General features: G+C 37.3%; 1 protein-coding gene across 6 annotated transcripts in view; it reads left to right on the top strand.

The window, feature by feature from the left end:
- The window catches only part of VRK2 (VRK serine/threonine kinase 2), a 51,375-nt gene that overhangs the window by 30,725 nt on the left and 468 nt on the right, over positions 1-20,182 (top strand). The window contains exons 9-15 of one of the 6 annotated variants that reach the window (XR_014895837.1): positions 5,247-5,367; positions 8,601-8,659; positions 11,583-11,764; positions 16,282-16,458; positions 16,757-16,957; positions 17,826-17,917; positions 19,612-19,667. Coding sequence is in view for 5 of the 6 variants with exons in the window: in XM_085304902.1 (XP_085161028.1) it covers positions 5,247-5,367; positions 8,601-8,659; positions 11,583-11,764; positions 16,282-16,458; positions 16,757-16,957; positions 17,826-17,897 (812 nt within the window). In the remaining variant the exon portion in view is untranslated. The remainder of the gene's footprint in view (positions 1-5,246; positions 5,368-8,600; positions 8,660-11,582; positions 11,765-16,281; positions 16,459-16,756; positions 16,958-17,825; positions 17,918-19,611; positions 19,668-20,182) is intronic. The other 5 variants (XM_085304902.1, XM_085304901.1, XM_085304899.1 and 2 more) reach the window with 5 other exon arrangements.

Raw genomic sequence — 20,182 nt, 5'->3', positions numbered from 1 at the left:
GAAAAGGGAGCAGAAGGTTATAGTAAGTGAACAGAGAGTCAGCTTTGGGCAAGGAGAAAGAAGAAGATCAAATAAGTTCTTAAAAACTTCTCTGTAAACTTATGCCCTGCTGAGAATGGCCAGAAGTAGTTAAAATACAATGATGAGCGTCTCAATTTCGTGGCACATCTGATGAGTGTGGCTTGGAAATGGCTGTTTTCTTTAATTTTGTCTTCTAATTTTTGAAACCAGAAATTCTAAGTTAACCTTATAGCTACTTGTTAGCCCCTTACCTCCATGTTTTTTTTCTACCACACAGCTGTGAGGGAGGAGTAAAACTTCGTGTTCCCACTCTCCTATGACCTGTTCTCCTTTCTGCTAGCATGGGACCTTTTACTTCCAACTCCCAATCAGGTACCCAGACCTATTGTCAGCACCATTTTATCTCATATGCAGATCCTCGTGCTGAAGTTTGCTTATGTCTTCTCACTTTCCTACTACTTACATCTTCTCATCTTTTTACTACTTGAACTCCTCCTCACCAAACCAGGCCTCCAGCTCTGTTGCTTTCAGTGCATCACATTTCACTAGTTCTAATTTTTATTCTCTCGTTGTCCATGTTTATAAGAAATGAGTCCTGGTGCTGGTTCCAATCTTGTTTTATGGCGGGGTGAAAATTAGGGAGCTCTGCAGTTAGCTACTCTCAATTAGTGGATGTATGTAACTGCTTGTTTGGAGGTTGTTATTCTTAAGCTTGAGAAGAGTGCACGTGGACGGAGTTGGGAGATGAGGCTATTGTGATTGTTTAGTACAGCTGGACAATCCCATTAACATTTGGGAACTTGCAGCCTGTAAGACCTGCTGGCTCACAGTGTGCTCATAAGTTAGGAGAGATAGGACAGAGACAGGAGTGTTGCTGCTTCTGTGACTCGTGAGGTAACTTATGTGACTCTTGGGCATCCTGTGACGGATAGGATATTGCCGAGGGGTAGGCTACTAGCCAGTCTTGATCCTGGCTTTGAAAAGATATGAGCCTGCAGGAGAACGAGGCTGATACTCTCAGAGCAACACCTCTGTGACCACCTGGTACAGCCTACGGGGAGGTGATGGAACTGCTAGAGAGCCCCTGTTGCATCTTCTGTGTGGGTGAGTTCAGGAACCCTTCTCCGGTACACTATATGTCTTATGCCTGTCAGCCACATGAAAAGTTGAGTGTTTGGCTTTGGGATTCAAGTTTGGGGCACTGGCCACAGTTGCCGCAAGGAGCATAGGAAGAAGTTGCTCATTGCCATGCTTGAAGTTGAATTCTCTTGAAGAGCTGTCATGCAAACCTGCTTTTTGGATTAACTGTMTTTTTCTTTCCAGCATGCTATGACTGGTGTTGGTTATTATGCCATGAGTACATTGGCAAACAAATGTCATATTGATGATATAGAACTGTATAGAGGGAAAGGAGATATTGTTCCTGGCCCCTGCAAGCAACTSTCCTCAAGACAAGATGAATCTGTATAGAATGGCCTATAAGTATTAACATTTATCTGACTTCTTCTTTCCTTTTAACCATCCACTCTATTCAGTCATTTACTATCCTGCTGCAGTGAATTCCTCAAACTGACCAGGACGTGGAGGAAGAAAATACTTCACTGTTTGTTTTTCTGATCTCTACCTTCCTCCTGCCCGTAATGCAAGCACTGATTTTGACAAGATCTTGAGAGTGTCTGGTTTTAACTTCTCAACCCTGAGTTTAAAAGTTCTGTCACTTTTAGTTCGTTGTAGATTAAAACACCGTGATAATTTATTTTTGACATAATTTCACTTCTCCGTGGTCATATTAACAGTCTTTTTTGTGGGCTTTTGAATTAATGGTTATGGTATATGAGTTTTAATTGTTTGCAAATTAATATGAATTTGTATGCTGATAATATCATTAAGAACTGGAGATTCCACTGCATGTAAACACAATAGAAGCAACTAAAATGATCCTTTCTATGAAAGGTTTCCAATCTAAAGAAATATCAATGGTAAAATTATAGTGCAACAGTACTAATTAAAAATTATAGAAAAATGTTTCATCCCTGTCGCTCATTACCCTCCTAGATCTTTACAAAGGGCTTGAGAAAGCTGGCTTAATAAGGGCCATAAAGGAAAACTCTCGTTTATATATGACTTGAAGATGAGTTCTGTAGAGCATTGTAGTATTGAGAGCTTAGAGTGGCTGATGTGAAATCATTTATGTTCTGTTTTGAAATAGTAATCTGAATTTATATTAAAATTCAGCAAACTGCCAAATCTGGTGTACAGAGAGACATAATATATTCTCTTCTCGATATGAATTGCTTCAGTTACATTATTCTGAGTTACTGTTCAACCCTGTGCCTGCGTGTTGGGTATATATGTTTGTGTTGCATATAAAACTTCTTATGGCCTGACTCTGATTTCGTTGAAATGGTTGTTAATTCATTAACTTCAGTGGAGTTGTTCCTAATTTATCTTTGCAGGAGTGAGTATAGAATAAGGCCTTAAATCTTCAAGTAAAAAAGTTGAATTATAAAAATGCTGTAAAATAAAATATCACCAATGTGGTCCCATTAAATAGTATTTCATGAGAGACTAAAATACAAAAAAAAAAAAAACAAAAAAAAAAAAAAAAAAAAAAAAAAAAAAAAAAAAAAAAAAAAAAAAAAAAAAAAAAAAAAAAAAAAAAAAGAATAGGAAAGTAGAAATCAAATATCTATTTTTTAAAAAAAACAGAAATTTTTAGTCCACAGGAAATAAAAGAGAATTTGATTTAAATAAGTATTATTTTAACTATGTACTCCTGTAATAATGACAGGTGGAATTGTTTTGTTGTTGCACGACTATCACATTTAAAATGAAGCCAGACTAAGTTCTTGCAGTTATGTTTGATGAGAACTCTTGTACTCTCAAATTGCATTAGATTAGTTTTTCCAAATAATTATACAGTTGAAATACAAGTATTAGGATTTAATATGGGATGAAAATCTATTCCATTGTTCATAGATCATATAAATTAATTAAATATTATCTTGCTTATTTATTTATTTGAAAGGATCAAAATTATTTAAAAAGTTGAGGAAGCTGGCATCTCTAATACTGAACCAAGAAAGGAGCAGGGAGAAAGCTATGATCAAATGTTGACATTTTCATGTGGATCTATGAAAACCACATGTAGAAGTCTTTATGTAGTAAACACTTCAAGGGATCTGATAAAGTGATAGGGGATTTTACCATCTCTTTGTAAAACATGTTCCCTTTATTTGTGGTGATATATGGCTTTGTTATGTGTATTACTTTTTGCCCTCAGCTGACTACTATGGCATTAGGAACATATTAATAAGTCTTATTGTGTATATTCCTGACATAGTAGTCAGGAAATGGGCAAAAGATCTAAATGTGAATTACAAGGTAATTAGACATGGCCAAACTAAGTAAACTCAACTCTCTGGGGACTCTTTCATCAGCAAACCAGTTATCTTAGGTTAGATTCTGAAATCTAATTGACTTACTGTTACTCTCAGTGGRAAAAAAGGTGGTCCAGTATAACTTTAACTTTTCTTCTCAAAAGGCCACTTTGTATTTAGCCCATCCTATACAAACAGATGCTAGAAAAGCGTATTGTGCAAATTAGAGGATCTGCAATCGAAAATGCTGGCTTATATGGTTATAATCTGGAATTGCCATAATGGAAAAAGGAGTTGTGAACACATGTGTATGAATGGAATTGTTCCACAGTTAACAGGAGATTTATGACTGAAGAAATTGCTACGGAGCAGCAAGTGGTAGAGATTGTGTTTTTATTTTAATATGAGAGCCAAGTCTTGCATTAGGACATTGTTGAACCTAGTGCAAAAAATAAATGACACCCAGGGGATGATGTAGCATTCTGTTAGATTGAAGGGCCTTTAATAATCGGATAGCCTAATAGTAGTTAAGATAGAGGATGTATAAGAACTAATCTTGTCTTCTGCTTTTATGGTAATGTGTGTATGGTAACAAGAAACGGTTATGATATGTTGGCACTGTAGCTTTTAGCGGTGACTTCTTAAATTAAACGATAAGTTTGCTGAGTGACTTTCTGGAATTTATTTAATGAAGATCCATAAAATACAATATCTATTTACAATTGGATTAACAGCACTATGCTCTACTACTAGTCTATACTCTAGAAAAAAAGTACCAAACGAATCTGAATTCTTCTTTCATTCTTGGTGAGTTGAAATTCATTTTGGAAATTTAATTTTTACATCTATTTATTTTAATCATGATTAACAGTTTCTATGTTAGCATATTCTGTATTGTCCTGTCTCTCAAACTGTAGGCTGTAAGTCAACTCTGTGAGAAGAAATATTGCAGCAATTGTGTGTTTTCTCTTTTTAAGTTTATTTTACTCAGAGCAGCAATAAGCAATAGTAATTCTATTGTACTTTTACTTCCTTTTTCTTGCAAAAGTCAATCTATAAATTAACTTACCTGGTTTTCTGTACAGGAGATATTTGGGCATAGCATTAATTTTTGATAGTATTATTTCTGTTGTACTCTATAGTCGGTATATCCCTTTGGGCTGTTCAGGGTGTCAGTAAGTAGTTTCTGAAATAACTTAGTTTTTGGAAACGGTAGGGGCAAGTTTACCTAGGACTTCCTAAATAGTAAGTGTGTTAGCCTGCGCTACAATCGCTAAACTGTTCATGGTACTTGTAAGCAGTCAACTTTGGTGTGTAAATGTACACTAGATGGCAGTTTTGTCATATCTTCCAAGTTCAAATAGTTCTGTAGTAGAACAGGAAAGGCCATCAGTGTTTAGTCTGCACTTACAGGGTCCCTGCATGACCAATGTGGACCCCATGGACTTCCTGGAACATATGTTAGCAATTTAGCAGCAGACATTTATTTCTTTGTTTTACTGCTTGACTCTTTGAGAAAGTGTTGGTGCTCAGTTATGGGCTGTCTGGATCATGTCAGAGGCCATGGGGATCAAGTCCATGTGACAGGCCAGACTGAGGAAGGATGAAGCTGGAGGAGGTGAGGAAACTGACCCTTACTTCAACAGTAACAAGTCACTGCCTGTCTGTGGACTGTGGCCAAAAGCCTGGGCGTTTTAGGTCTAATACAGCTGAACAAACAAAACACTTTGCCCATTTGGCTTTTTCATATTTCATCAACAGTAGTTCAATCAAAGTCTTTTCTGTTTGCTAAGAATTGGTTCTTCATCTTTTTTTCCTCCTTTTCCACTCCTTTTTCTGTTTCAGCCCCATCTAGACGAGGTGACCTTGAAATCCTTGGCTACTGCATGCTGCAGTGGTTATGTGGGAAACTACCCTGGGAACAGAACCTGAAGGACCCTGTAGCTGTCCAGACTGCGAAAACAAAGTAAAAATAAAGCAACACACACGTGCATGYACCTATAACATACTCCATCGTTTACCAAGAGAGGTCTCAAATGGAATTTCAAAGACAGCTTACATCCTATAGGATATCATCTCACATGAAAGCTGAAACAATTTTCCTTAATTAAGAGAGATGTTAAAAGCTGTTATAACTGCAAACTCTCTATGCATATATACCATTTTGCACATTTATGTATGTACTGCTGTGGAGATGTGATGATAAATGCACAATACATGGTCATTTCCTCTGCTACATACCTTTTCATACTCTTTGTTTCTTTAAAAAAAAAAAAGTGAACAAGAGTATACCTGATACCATGCATGCGGAAGAACAGGGTGGATTTCCATTAAACTTCATAGGTGCTTTTGGTAGAGACTATGGTACAAAAGTCATTTGAAAGTTTTCTTTCACACATGCTTTTAATTTATTTAACTTTCTACTTGATACCTATTTTTCAGATATTTTCATGTAGGTTTTTAATGCCATATAAGCTAACTGCCATTATAAACATTTAAATACCAAAATGCTAAAGAACTTGCTTAGAAGCTTTTCTTCTTCCCAGCATGACTCATTAGAGCTTACTAAAGCAACAGAGTGTATTAGTGTTTTCTTTCACTGCTTTCACAGTTGGGACTTGAGAGAGTTAATTGCATGTGGTACAGTGTAGCTTGTGAAAGGATAGATAGAAGAGTACTTATCCACAAATGTAACATCACAATTGGAGAAAGCAGCAAACTTCTAAGTAGGGCAAGTCACAACAGAGGTACACAATAGGGATAGCTGATCCACAGAAATCAATCTGCAAATTCAGTGTGGCATCGGCTCTCAACAGAGAAAAAGGTTAGCCTGCAGACTGTGGATAATACAGATTGCATCTGTAAATGTTGACATCGTATGTTATGTTTAATATTTCTCCTTTAGAAGTTCTGATCATTACACAACCCCCTGCAAGGTAACACTTATACAATTCAATGTTAAATCAATTTAATCAATCAAGCTGCTCCACTAATTCTTCCCTTGCAGTTAACCCTTAGTTTGCTCGTATTTCCAGAAAGCCAACTGAAGAGAAGCTCAGGAAGAAATGCACAGAAAATGATACAGATTCCACTTAGCAGAAGTATCCTCTTAGTGTAACAAATTATGTTCCTTGGCATTAGATGATTTGTCCAGGTCATCCTCTTACTTAATCTGATTTTTCTGTGCCTATACTGTTTTAGAGGGCCAGAAGCAGGCATCAGTATACATAGTCGTAGCCAGTTGCTTGCAAGTTAGTAGGTACATTACCAGCACGGACAGGTTTGTTCCAGTCCTTTGCTGTGGAGACTCTAYGGTTGTGATGAGGAAGGGACTAGGACAGCTGGAAGGTGGAGTGCAGTTGAAAAGCAAAAGCCAGAACAGGACCACAGATTCTGTTACGAGTTGCCTCTCCTCCTTCCCCTATGACTTCTCAAGTCATTCCTTGTAGATGAAACTAGAAGCACTGGAATGTTGAGGCAAGTGTGCTAAATCATTGGGCATTGGAAGGGCAATATTTAAAGATTCCTGCTGGTAAACTTGATTTCAGAAGTTCTTAATTGGAGAGGGTGCTCCATTTGAGTTAGGATTTTCAATTTGGGGAAAATGAAATACATTTAAGCATATACATTTCCATTTAATTTAGCTTAGATTTTATTTCTGATGCTAAAAAACAGCTCCTGATCAGACCAAAAGTCCATCTAGCCTGATATCCTGTTTTTGGAATGGTCAAGAGTGGAAGGAAGAACACAAGAGGAGCTCAGTTACCTTTTTCATAAATCATGTAGTTATTGCAATATTTGAGATTACTTCTGTGTTTTTTATATGGGGAAATGAAATCACTGCTGTAGTAAAAAGATGCACATTCCAAATAACTACACATTAAATAATCCTATCCCCCTTTCCAGTTGTTACAAAATAAAAAAAACTGCATAAGGGTATTTTTCTTGAGCCCAAACTTCTGTGGTGTCCCTCAGTTACCACAGCAGTATGTCTTAGGACAAGGCCTACTCAGTGGGCTTGATTCTGCACATTTGTCCTGTTGGCAGAATTCGACTGAAATTAAAGTGTGGATAAAGCCAATGTGTACCAAACGAATTAAATTGAAATGGCTGGCTAACCAGTTCATGTAATCAAAGATTATTAGCCTATGTCCTCCAATTTTATGCATTTGAGAATGCATCCTGTTACTGGTGGATGGACCTTTGTGATTCCTTTAAACAAGAAAAATATGTGATTTTGAGTCTAAACACTAAGTGGGAGGAGGATAGAAAACACTAACACTGTCCATTGGCATACTTCTACAGCTGTGCAAAACACAAAGCAGATATTCTTGTGTGTTCTTTGCCTCATAAAGATGTAGACACATTTAGACCATAAATAATACTTTGGTAATGTTGCATCCTTTTTTAAAAAAATGAAGACCTGTGGTTTCATGGTGACACATCTTAAGTTCTATCCTTTAGTAGTATTAATAACTAGACTAAAGTAAGAGATTTCATTCTCTCAGAGCAAGGGAGCTTGTGCTACTGCAGGTTCCTAGAGGTGCTAGAAAAGCACCATGATTCAGATCTGCTTCAAGACGAGAGGTGCTGTTGCTTTATCTGGTTTTTAGAATATGATTTTTTCTGAGCTGCAGCATACAGGSCTGTCTCTGGTTTTAAACAGATCAAAAGTAGATCTGTGGCCCTGCRTCTTCAGTTTATAAAGCTGGATTTATAGTTGCTTAACTTCCTTCTCTCCCTGTGTCCCTGCCGTGCTTGTTTGTGATACTGACAGCCATCCYGCAGCAGCTCATGAGCAATATGGCAGAAAGAATCTAATGTTAAATGACTACTAAGTAGACCAGAACCATTTATTAAATTTTAAAAAGCAAATAWTAATCGTTAAGCTGAAATCAGAACAAGCGATTTAAGCTCAAAGGGCTTTTTTCTTTCTAGAAAATGTAAAACATCTGCAAAGGAAAAAAAACTTAATGCAAGTCTAGCTGTAAGTCTAGTCTTGCTGAAATTAGCAAACTCCAAAGAGTTAAAAACACAGCTGGTAAGAGGAGATGTTTTAAAAAAGCAATACTATGAATCATTAGCTTTCCTGGAGGTCCACTCCCTTTGGAATTGAGACTTACTATCTTCCCAAATGCCAAGTGAAGSATCACCTGCTCCAGAACCACACTAAACTGTTGCATTTTCGTGTTGTTTCAGACTTATGGATGAGCTCCCACATTCAGTGATGGAATGGGATTCTTCTGGAAGCAAATGTAGTAAGTGTGCTTACAGTATGTACCGTATAGCTCTTTAGTCTGCTATGAAAAATATTTAAATGCCTTAATCTATTTGGAGGGAGCAGCAGAAGAATAAAAGTGTTACAAAGTTAACCAAGCCTTCTGTAAAAATAATGAACTTAATCACCAAGTCTTGCACCCTAAGGCAAATAGCCTGAGTCCATGTAGTATTACTAGGCTTTAATCTTAGGGCAAACTACAGTGTGCAAGCATAAGTCGTCCTTATGGGACCCCTTGAAATCACCTCTGCAGACCAACCTCTGCAGAATCACAGTTGTCAGTAGAAGCATCCTAGAGATAAGAATGAGCACTGGGGCCAGGCTGGCAGGTGAGTGCAGGCCAAGCGGAGTCTTCAGGGCAGTTACAGGCTGCTGAGTATTCCCTGTGAGTGGTCTAGGTCTCCCATCCGTCGTAGCTGAGCCTTTCTAGCCTTTCTGTTCTCTGATGCCTGTTTGACTGACACTGTCACTGATACTTTTTCTTACTTTCTTTCCTGGCCTTTTAATCTAGTTTCTACCTTCTGTTTTTGTCTTGCATCACCTTGATTTCTTCTCTTGTATCTGCATCAGTTTACTAATGCCTGCCTCAGTTACTGCAAGCCTAGAGGGGCTACTTTGGGTCTCAGCTTCTGTCTTCCTCTTTGCTCTTGTACTTCTTTTTTAAGTCCTGTCCACATACTCTTTCTCCTGCCCTAAAATTTCTTTCCTTTTCTGTCTACCTGTGTTTAGCTGTTGCATTAGTTAAATCCTGAGGAGAAGGTGCCTTCAGCCTCTTTCCCATAGATGAAAGAGCCAGGGATGAGGTTTCCATTGTTCACTTCTTTCCTACAAGGTTGGGATGTGATTCTTGCCAGATACTGGAGTACAAGTTTGATGGTGGTAGTGGGCTTTATATCTGAGAGAGCAGGGAAAGAGCAAAGAAATCTGCATATACACAGTGCTTATCTGTACATATGCAGTGCATACTTAACACAGTTCTGTGTTAAATGTGGTATTAAGATAACAAATAGTACAAAATACAGCTACTTCATGAATGGATGCATTTGGGCCAGTTTTCTTTTATCCTGTTTGTGTAAAATCTGATAGTACAGTGGTCCAGCWCTTAGTATATATATATTCAACAGAAGAATTCAGCCTGCAATATCTATACTAGAACTATATTTAGCTGATAGCATGGTACTTATGTAATACTGTGAGAATTATATACATCACACTCATTAATTAAGAGCGTAATTTAATTGAACTCATAGTTTTACTGACTTCAGTGGAACTGGATCAGACCCTTCCAGTAAAGCTTATTACAGTTTAAGCAGTTTTAGCTTGAAGGCTTGTTTACTGCAAGAAGAGAAGGTAAATTTCTGGTCAATTCTGAATGCTGGTGATTCTACAATATGTGATTCTAGAGGCAGGGTACTTAATGCTTTATTGCAGGAACTTCTTTTTTGCTGTTAGTTTCCTGTATTAGCCCGCAAACAATTACTAAGTAGATGTTGTAGACATTAGGGCTAGATTTTCAGCCCTTGCAAGTGGTAGTGCAAAAATCTTGATCCATCTTGTCAGTGGTTAGTGCCACATAGTGACATATCTGAGTGCAGTCAAATTGCACCTAAGCATCGGTTCATTGTTGCTGTGTGCCTAGAGGCTAGCTTGAGCTGTTGAGTTCAGCCTGAACTCTTGTGGCTGAAATGCTGCCTTTACTGTTCATACAACCACCAGAAAGGGGGGAGAGAAGGGACTGCCACCAGGAGAATGGCCTCCTTCAACCACTTTTCTTTTTTATTAAAAAAAAAATCATAAATGCTAATAATGTAATTCTCAGAGTCTGGTAGTTTTCTGTATTAAGTGAGAACACGGTCCCTGCAGGAGAGAACTGAATCTAATACTGGCATATTAAATCTTAGCTATATGTAATCCAAGATTTTGGGAAGCAGTGACTGTCTTAGAAATGTAGGTAACTGGAAATAGTAAGCAACTGTCTACGAAGGTTTATTGCTTAGGATATTAGGATCCTGTTTAAAAAAACAACTGAATGTATGGTTTGGCTTGCAGTGTGTTTCCTGCCTGAAGTAGTACAAAAGTAACCTAGAGGAAAAAAAAACTTTGGTTTAGGGAAAACATCAAGTTTCCCTCAAAAGCAGTATYTATTTTTGATGCGTTCACTTATTTCTGTGAAATTCGTGTATTTGAACTATTGGAATGCTGCTGTGTTAGAAAAGATACATTCACAATGTACCTGCATAATAATAAAACTTTATGTGTGGGACTATAACAGATGGTTTTTCTCTACACATTTTTCCTACTAGTATTATTTCTGTACTTTCAGCAGCTTCCCTGTCTCTAGAAGTACTCAGTAATGTTAGCAAAATAATGCTGTTACTAGGCTGTATTAGAACTTACTCTCAAAAACAACATTTGTCCAAGTATTAGATGTTAAAAAAAAAAAAAAAAAAAAAAAAAAAAAAAGTTTGCTTTTCTCCAAAGCATTCAAGGTACAATATCTATGCTGATTAAAATACTATTATTGAAAATATTCAATATTTAACAGGGTATTACGATCTATCAAATACAAAATGCTTCTGTTTTAGAATGAACTCTGAATACTTGTCAATAAAATATTTTGATTAACTTTTGTACTTGTAGGCCAGGTTTTAGTAGCATACAAATTAATGCTTTTCTATTACAAGACATAGCACTGAAAGGTTAGCTGGTTTATCCAAGTCTTATGTTCTGGTTTTCTCATCTCAAAACCACAAGATACTATCAGTTCTAAATTTTGTATGTTTCTTCAGGAGAAATTTTGTCATCTTGTTTGGCATTGTAGCATTYGTATCTATTTTGGAATTAAAACCTTTAGGTTCTAGGTCTACACCAAGTGAAATTTACATTTAAATTATGCTCCGCAGGTGAAACAGCCAAGTTTCTCGCATGTGTTTATGGTTTAGCTTATGATGAAAAGCCGAAGTATCGAGAGCTAAAAAAAATCCTGCTGGATGGACTCGCGTCAAGTGGAACTCACTACGATGGCCCGCTGGAATTTACTGCTGCAGGATGCACCCTAAATCACTGTGCTTCTAAAGCGTCAAAAGTAAGAAAGACAGTTGTGGGAGTATTTTCTGAGATCTCCTGCTGGGTGGTTGTCTCTCCTTTTGTAAAAGAAGAAACAGTTTAAGATCTCAAAACGAGACTGACGCAGCAGTTCTTTTGCCTTAAATACACCATGTTTGTTAATTCCTGTTTCCCCTGGCTTTGCTAAATAGTGGGATGTCAACCCTTAAGGAGGAAGAACTGTCATGAGTCCTTTTGACCTGCAGCCTCTCACTTCAAAGTAGTAGGTCTGTGGAGAATCGTGTACTTTCATGATAATGGGGAAGTCAAGGACTTTGTTCACTAACATCWTGAAGACAAGCCTGAATGCCAGGTTTTTCTTTCTGACCAGATTAAAAGCAAAGTTACCATTAGTGAAAGCATTTAATTCATTTTCTTGCTTTCAGACTGTTCTTTGTCATTTGCCTTTATATTCTTGCACCCGTTAATCTGGAGGATGTATTATTCTAGGATTTAACTGTTTTATTGGTATGTAGAGCTATATGATGCACTAACTGAGTTTTAAAGCTGACAGCAATCATGTTATGTTTTCCCTTTGTATTTTTTAAGTCTGAAACTATATAGTTAATAAAACCTTGTTTTAATAAGTGGAGATTGATGTAATTAGCAGCCTTACTGGACCTGCTGTGAAATGTCAGTCCCATAATACCTCTGCCTTGGGACTACCCATATGCAAAAGCCCTGCTTTTTTCTCTGATGTGTGTTCAATAAGGCAGGGTCAGGGTACCATTCATTTTTAATATTTCTTATGAACTTTGGACCATCACAAGTGTACGTGAGCCAAGAATGCACGATGCAAACTAATGTGACTGATAGGCTGCTAGATGAATGGTGATTCAAGTATCAGTGCACAGATGGTTCTGATTTGCTGAGTTTTGTAGCTGCTGCAACTGAAGACATAAAATATCCTTCTAGTCATAAATTAGCTCTTTGGAAGCAAAACCTTGGCACCAGAGCTTTACAACCTTCAATTAGTAGGGAAAGAAGTATTTGAATGACTGTGGTATTGACATCTGTAGGCCTGCATAGTAATCATTCCTAATAGAAGAGAATATCTGTTTGAGGGGGTTTTGCATGGCTAATTAACCACCAGTGAGAATATGTAATTTTTTCATGATCTCCTGATTGTCACCTTTCTCTCATGATACAATTACATTTTATTGTAGCAAGTGCCTCACAAACCAATTGTCAGTACTATTTACGTATTATAGAAAGCAGAACAAAAGTTCATGTTTAATAAAAAGCCACTGGGTTTTGATCTTGGTAATTACAGATACTTATTTTAGCAATTTTATTGACTTTTCTGGTTTTATCACTTTTTTTCATTTAACAAAACCAAAAGCTATTTCAGTGTCAGTATTTCCCTTTCTATGATGGTCACTGCTTAATCTCCACTAATTTGAGAGCTTTTTTTTTTCAGTTCATACAGTTTTTTGAACTTAATTGAAATATCAAGTAGTTGTTAACTTACCCAACTAAGTAATTAATTACTTATCTAATTGTAAGTAATCTAATTGCTTACTTTTAGATTGGATTTTTGATTCACAAGAATCTTATTTAGAATCAGATACTGAATAGTAAAAGTTTTTTTTCCTATTTGTGGGCACAACAGAACGCATAACCTTTCATACAAAGGATGCTGAACCAACTGTGTGAAGATTAATCTCTTTGTTCTTTTTTAGTAACTATATGTCTACTTAAAAACAGTAAGATGTAACAGGTGATAGGAAAAATTGCAGATCATCTAGAAATACCAAAACTAGATCTTTTCTCTATGTTTTATATATATAAACCTAAAATTTAAACGGAAAATCATTCTGACATTTGAAAAACACCATCATTCTATACTATATTCCTATGCATTTTAGATTATGAGGGAAAACTAACTAGATTGCTGGACAGAAGATTTACTTTACTGACTGACACTTTCTTTCAGGAGTGAAAGGAATGTATTTGGTTAACTTTATCTCTGAGCCTCAAAGCACAACATTTTCTGATTCTTTCAGGTTTTTTGCCTGGTCAAAAACTTGGCCTAAAATCSTATAGTGGCATAAAGGATGGATGTTGAACTTTCAGATTGTAAGAGGTGCTGTAGCACTTGTTGGCAATTATACAACCCCACTTAAAAATCTGAGTGAGAAGTGCCAGTTACCACCCCTTTTGTTCCTTAGGCCTAAGCAGAATTATTTTTGATGGCCAGTAACAGGATCAGAGAGAGAGCTGCAAGATCTAGGCACTTAACATCACTTTTTTAGAGAGATTTTTTCATGTCAACTCCCGTGCTTCTTGGAACAGTAAGAATGCTCCAACATTCTTTACATACATGTAGTGTGTTTCCTTAGATAGTTCTGCCTACTGGGAAGGGTTTCCTGTTATATTTACTGCAAAATAGCTACGGAAAGATTTCTGGGGTTATTCAGTAGACTTGAGGAGCACTTTAGTGAAGCTTCTTTACTAGTCTGAATGGAAAAAAGTGCAAATAGAGCAGATAACTGAAGTTTCTTCAAATTTATTGCCATTTTCAGAAAATCTGATTTTCAGTCTGTGGCTACTGGCCTTGGAGCACATTCAAGGCCTGGTGTGCTTTGGTGCTGCAGTCCTGACTAAGAGAGTTTGTTGACAGGGAGGCACTTCCCACTGCATCTCTTCATTGCACTGTCTGTAGTTATCTTTGGTTTGACTCTTTTCATCTTTGCCCCTCTGCATTCCCTTTTCCACCTCTCCTTTTATTCACCGAACGCTTTTTCCATTAAAGAGAGAACCTAAGAATGGTGGGAGCCACTACAAACAATCCACTGTCGCCTCACTTGGGCAGGATCTGACTTAGATGACCTTTTTGACTCCACCTGTACCAGTTTGGTACAGAAAAAAGATGATCTCGGTGAATTCCCTTCTGAAGACCAGTAAACACTCATAGTACCAGGAAGCAGATCCTGTGACACTAGTTCCTTGAAGATGATGTCAAGAGGAACTGCTATAACTTGTGTGCTTCAGCATACAGCTCTCTGKGTAGTACGTGAATCTAATCTTGATGTGACATAAAAAGGATAACAGCGGTTACATCCTGGCTCTTTGTTTCAGTTGTACACCAAACACAGATGATAAAGCACRGAGTTATTTCTCAAATTTGTTTACCTGTTTTTGGCAATGGATAAATCTTTCAGCTTTTTCACCTACACAGTGCTAGGATTATGGCCAAATGAAATATGGTAAGGCCAGCCGACWAGTTGCTAGATTTTGTACATTCATTTAAAAGGAAATTACAATCAATACAAACTTGTAATTTTTATTAGTGYAAATATGGTAATCTTTAGGCATAGAGTAAATATTTTCAGAAATGCTGCGAGTAAGTCTTGTTTTGAAAGTGATTTAGTCATTTAAAGCATGTACACRGTGTGAAAATCCTGCGAAGATACCTGAGTTAGCTGTCAACAAGATTATCAGTTCTTGTGTGATGCAGTATGTGCTATGCGGAGAAAACAGCTTTGGCCCCAGAATTCAGATAATTGTCAGTGTGGCACTGAGGCTTACCTAACTAATTCCATTTCTCAAGGCTATCTATCTACAAATGATGTTATATCCTGAGTTACTGTTTGAAACTAGCTGGAGTTACTGAAAACAGATGCACCTTTATGTTGCTAAACATCAATAATTTTCACAGAGTAAAACTATGGATTATATTCTTAAAAGGTCTTTTGGATTAAACAATAGGTGTAAGTGCCCACTAACACTTTCAACAGTATTTAGTTTGTGCAATTTCTAGCTCCTGTATGCATTTAATTTGCAGTACAAAAAGGAAGCTTATTACTTCATTTTTAGCTGGTACATTCAGATGCAGCTGCTGCATAGAGGACCATATGCAAACATTACAGTTACAGAGTTATTAGTGTGCCAGAAGTACCAAAGGCATGTGGCATACAGCCTGTGTTTTGGCTACATTTGTCTTCCAAGTTATAAAAGCCAAATACAGACATCATTTGATACTTACTGCTTAGAGCAGCACTAGAAAAAAAACTTGCATTAACTAACTCCTGCAACTATTCAGAGCATATTCCCCATTACATTTTAGAAGACTATAAAAGAATATAAGACTTCACTCTTTAATTAATTACCCGAGTCCAAGGACTTAGGGATTATCTTATTTCAGACAATTTTGAATTTGACTCAGTCCAGTGGTAAGGAAGGTGTTGCTCTCCTGAACATYGATACAAACARTGACCTATTGGCATTGTTGCCATWAAAGGTTGTTAATGAAGGTTTTTAAAATTTATAACTCACTTTGAGTTTATTTTGTTGCATTCTTCCCAAATACAGCATAGCTCTTTGTACTGTTTGAAGGAAATATTTAATGATAATTAAGATGCTGAAAACAATTCTTTTGAGAAAGATTATACAATCTTAGCCTCAYTTTAAATTTTTGGTACTAAACTTAAACATTTGTCTTTCTGAAAGACTGAGGGATTTTTTTACTACATAGAGTTGTTAACTGTACATCAGCAGGTCCGCTTWCGAAAGCCTGTGCCAAAACCAGTTCAACAGAAGCAAGAAAGGATGGAAAGTGAAGAATATGTCTGTCCGAACAAAACCTATACTGGTGTAACACGCAGACAACTCCAAGATGAAGAAAAGCCAATTAAATTAAACACAACACTTCATCGAAGAGAGCCTCAGCAGGTGAGGATTTTGGCACTACAGTAACACATGGAGTCCCCAGTTGATAGCTCAGTGCCTGCTTTGGGGGGAGGGGAAAGAGCGTCCTTTAAGAAAGGGGGGGGGGGGCTAACCCTAAATTGTAAACAACAGAAGTTGTCGTATTCTTACTGGATTGTACTATTTACTTTGGTAAAGTCTAGGTAATAAGTGCAAACAGGGCACTAGCCTTACTCGTCTCAAACCTGATGGGTTCAAGGATTGGAATGGTACCTGTGACAATTGTGAACACTATTGATTTTTTTTTTTCCCCAATATACAGACAGAATCGCTATCTGTATATCAACAGGTTCATATACCAAAGCCTTCGCTGAAACCAGTARAACAGAAGCTAAACAAGATGAAAGATGACAACTTTAACTGCCTAAGCATGCCCCGTGCTCGGGTACCACGCCGACAATTCCAGGCTGAAGAGAAGCCAATTAAATCGAACACCATGATGCAGCGGCCTGAACTACAGAAGGTGAGGTTTCTGGTGTTACAGCAGAACAGACAGGACACAGTGTGATAGAAAGATTAGCTTTCTTTAAAAATATACCTTTTTAAAAAAAGATACAATAAATGTATGCAAACTAGATGTTTGCTGTAAACAGTGTAAGTTGGTATATGAATATACTTGAGGCGAGGGGTTGGACTAGATGATCTCCAGAGGTTCCTTCCAACCTTGACCATTCTGTGATTCTGTATAATAACAAAGAAAATAATATAACCAAGCAAACATGTTATTTCCAAACTAAAACTCATTTCAGTTTTTTTCTATAGTTTGGTAGTAAAGGCACTGCACTTTCAAATTGCAATGGTATATCTGTCCAAGAGATAACTGTTAGGATAATAGTGGAAACAATAGTCTCCTTTTATGGCCACTGTTGGTTTTTCTGGTCGAAACTTCAGTAGTTTCCTGTTCTAAGTAATGTAAAATTTTAGGAATTCAATTACTCAATTAAGAGTGGTATGAAGTAATCTTAAATTTTGACTTCTTAATCTGAGGATTTTATAAGTTAGCTCAACTAGTTCTGTTAACAACTGCACAGAAAGGTTGATGGAGAAGATTCAGTCTTACCGTGCAACTGCGCTTTCCTAGGGAATGAAAAAACATTCATCAAGGTTTTAGCAAAAATAATGCAGAATGAAGTACATCGTAATAAACATAATCTGTTCCTTCCATTTCTTTCTGTGGGGATTAAATATATTTTAACATGGAAACTGTGCTGTGTTTGCTTCCTTTATTATAKAAGGAAGTCATTATCATATAACAAGTTATTTRTTAAGTACAAAAATTAAACTGTACAAGATAGCTTTATTATTAATTCAAAATTCTTTGCTTCAAGCAGTCTGCTGATCACTGCCTGGAGACTCCAGGAYAAGGTAGCAGAGTGAAGCAGGAAAAGCACAGCTGTACCTGAGAGCATCAGGCAGTAAAGTGGTGAGCAGAACAATTTTTGGAGATTTCTTGGCTGACAGGCAGCCAAATTATGAAAAGTCTCTAGAGCCCTGACGCACAGTGAAGACTGAAGGTAGCAGTTAAGACTTCATTTTTGCATGAAGATACTGTAGTGCTACTAGATAACCCTCTGTTAGCAAATTAAAAAAATAAGAATATATTAAAACTAAACACTCCTCCCACCCCCTAATGTCTTCCTGTATACTTTCTACAAAAGCTACTGTAATCTTAAGAGGTGGGTACAGCAACTAGAGAGCCATATTTGGGGTTCTACTGCAAGGTAGGAAAACAAGCTGATTTCCTGGGACCTTCCCTTGTTGCACTTGAACAGCAAGCACACAGCGTAGCTTTTAGATCTTGACACTGGAGAGTAACTTGGGGGATTTGTGCATCCCTCTTCTTTGGGAGAGGCAAAAAAATACATTTTGCTGAAATGGGACCAATCACTGGTCTTGTATGGGGATTGTGTGTGTTTTGATTTCGGCTTTCTGAAGGGAAGGCCACTGTTTGATATAACTACTAATGCTGTGACTAAGTAGAATAGGTCTGTAGTACTCATGCAGCATTATACATAATGGAGAGAGTTAAAATGGATGTCAGATTAAAATTAAGATATTCAAATCAGAAACTGGAGAAGGAAAAAAGGCCAGGAGGTGTTTGTTCTTTATTGCAGGCTTCCTCTTTATCCTTTTCCCATAATTTAGGGGATCAGTATAGGAGAGAGATAAAGGAAATTTTGGAGTACTGACATTATGTAAATTAAGAAAGGTACCTCATGCACAAAGAGGGAAGTGAAACAAAGCATAATGCTGCAACATTTAAATAAGTACCAGTATTGCATAAACAAAGGCAAAAGTTTCATATATGTAGGTTAGTACAGCTATGACAGCCAAGGAACATCATCTTCGAACTCTTATACAAATGTATGATGTGGAACAGAGGGAAGTCTTTCTGGTAGCATTTTGAAAGAACAAAAGAGGATCCAGGTCTGATGGACCAAAATTGGTTGCAAGAATGTGCACATGACCTCACTGAAGGCAAGGTAAGCATTAGCACAGTAGGGCTGGAGTTGCTGTGGATTGGGGAACGCTGGCCTGGTAGGAGGACCTGCCCCAGTACTAGACGCGGTACACATCATGCATACCCCAGAGAGCAACTCCAAAGCCTTAGGTTAGGCAGCTGCCCTGAGGCGTTCACCGCAGGCGCCTCCCTGCAGCTTAGACAGTTACATGGGATGACCACTCTTGTTGCCATGAATGCATGATGCAGCTAAAGGACTGCACGCAGAATGTAGAGAGAAAGTTGTGCTCTTCCTCGTCTGTCTCTTAAGGGAAGCCCATCCAGAAAACCATCACCCAGCTGGGACAAAGACAGGATAAAAGTAAAGAGTTATGAGTGGGTATGCTTAGTAAGGCAGCTGGAAAGCAGTTACAGTCAAAGTATAAACAAAAGGAGAAACATTTCTGTGCTGAAAAGGAAGTATCTGAATGAGAAGGACAGTTGTGAAAGACTTGACAGCTGGCAAACTGCAAGAGAGAGACTAAGGAAGACATAGCAACATGTAAAAAAGAATGGGAAAACAAGCAAACAAGCAGAGAAAAAAACATTTACAAGCCGCCCTTATGCTGCACATCATAGTATCCTTTCTGTAAGTCAGTGCTCATTTTTCCTTACAGGAAAATAAACTGACACACCTGTATGTCACTAATCTGCAAGAGGAATTAAGCACTTGGTAAGACAGAAAATTCCTATTAGATAAATGTAATTTACGTCAAGAATTTTCTCTAAGACAGCTATATTGCTAGAGTTGAAAGTACATGGGATGTATTCAGAATTATAACATAGTATGAATGAAATCATGAAATGAAAACTAAAGTTGGTAGTTTGTCTAAYGGTGAGTAAAATATACAGTAGAAGGGGATTTTGAAGTCTTGCGTATCTAAAAAACAATTGTAGGTGTCTAGGGCTTCCTTTCCAAGAATGAAGATCAAAAAGGTAGGCTAAGCTTAGCATTGCTCCTGAAGATTATAAACAACAGCAACAACAACAACAAAATCAGTGATGGATGAAAGCTTTTCAGCTTCACTCTGAAATGCAAAACTTTTATACAGCACGTACAGAAATTGAAACAGAAAAATTGTCTAGGTTTCCAGGCTAAAACTTTATTAGCAGGAACATTTTAAATATTTTATGTATTAACACTGTTGAAAGGTACAACATCATCAGCTGTTGACTTCAGTAATAAAT

The sequence above is a fragment of the Rhea americana genome, unplaced genomic scaffold, assembly GCF_003343005.1.
Source record: "Rhea americana isolate MKP2758 unplaced genomic scaffold, rheAme1 scaffold_212, whole genome shotgun sequence".
Taxonomy (NCBI): Eukaryota; Metazoa; Chordata; class Aves; order Rheiformes; family Rheidae; genus Rhea; species Rhea americana.
This window is presented reverse-complemented; position numbering and strand designations above follow the sequence as displayed.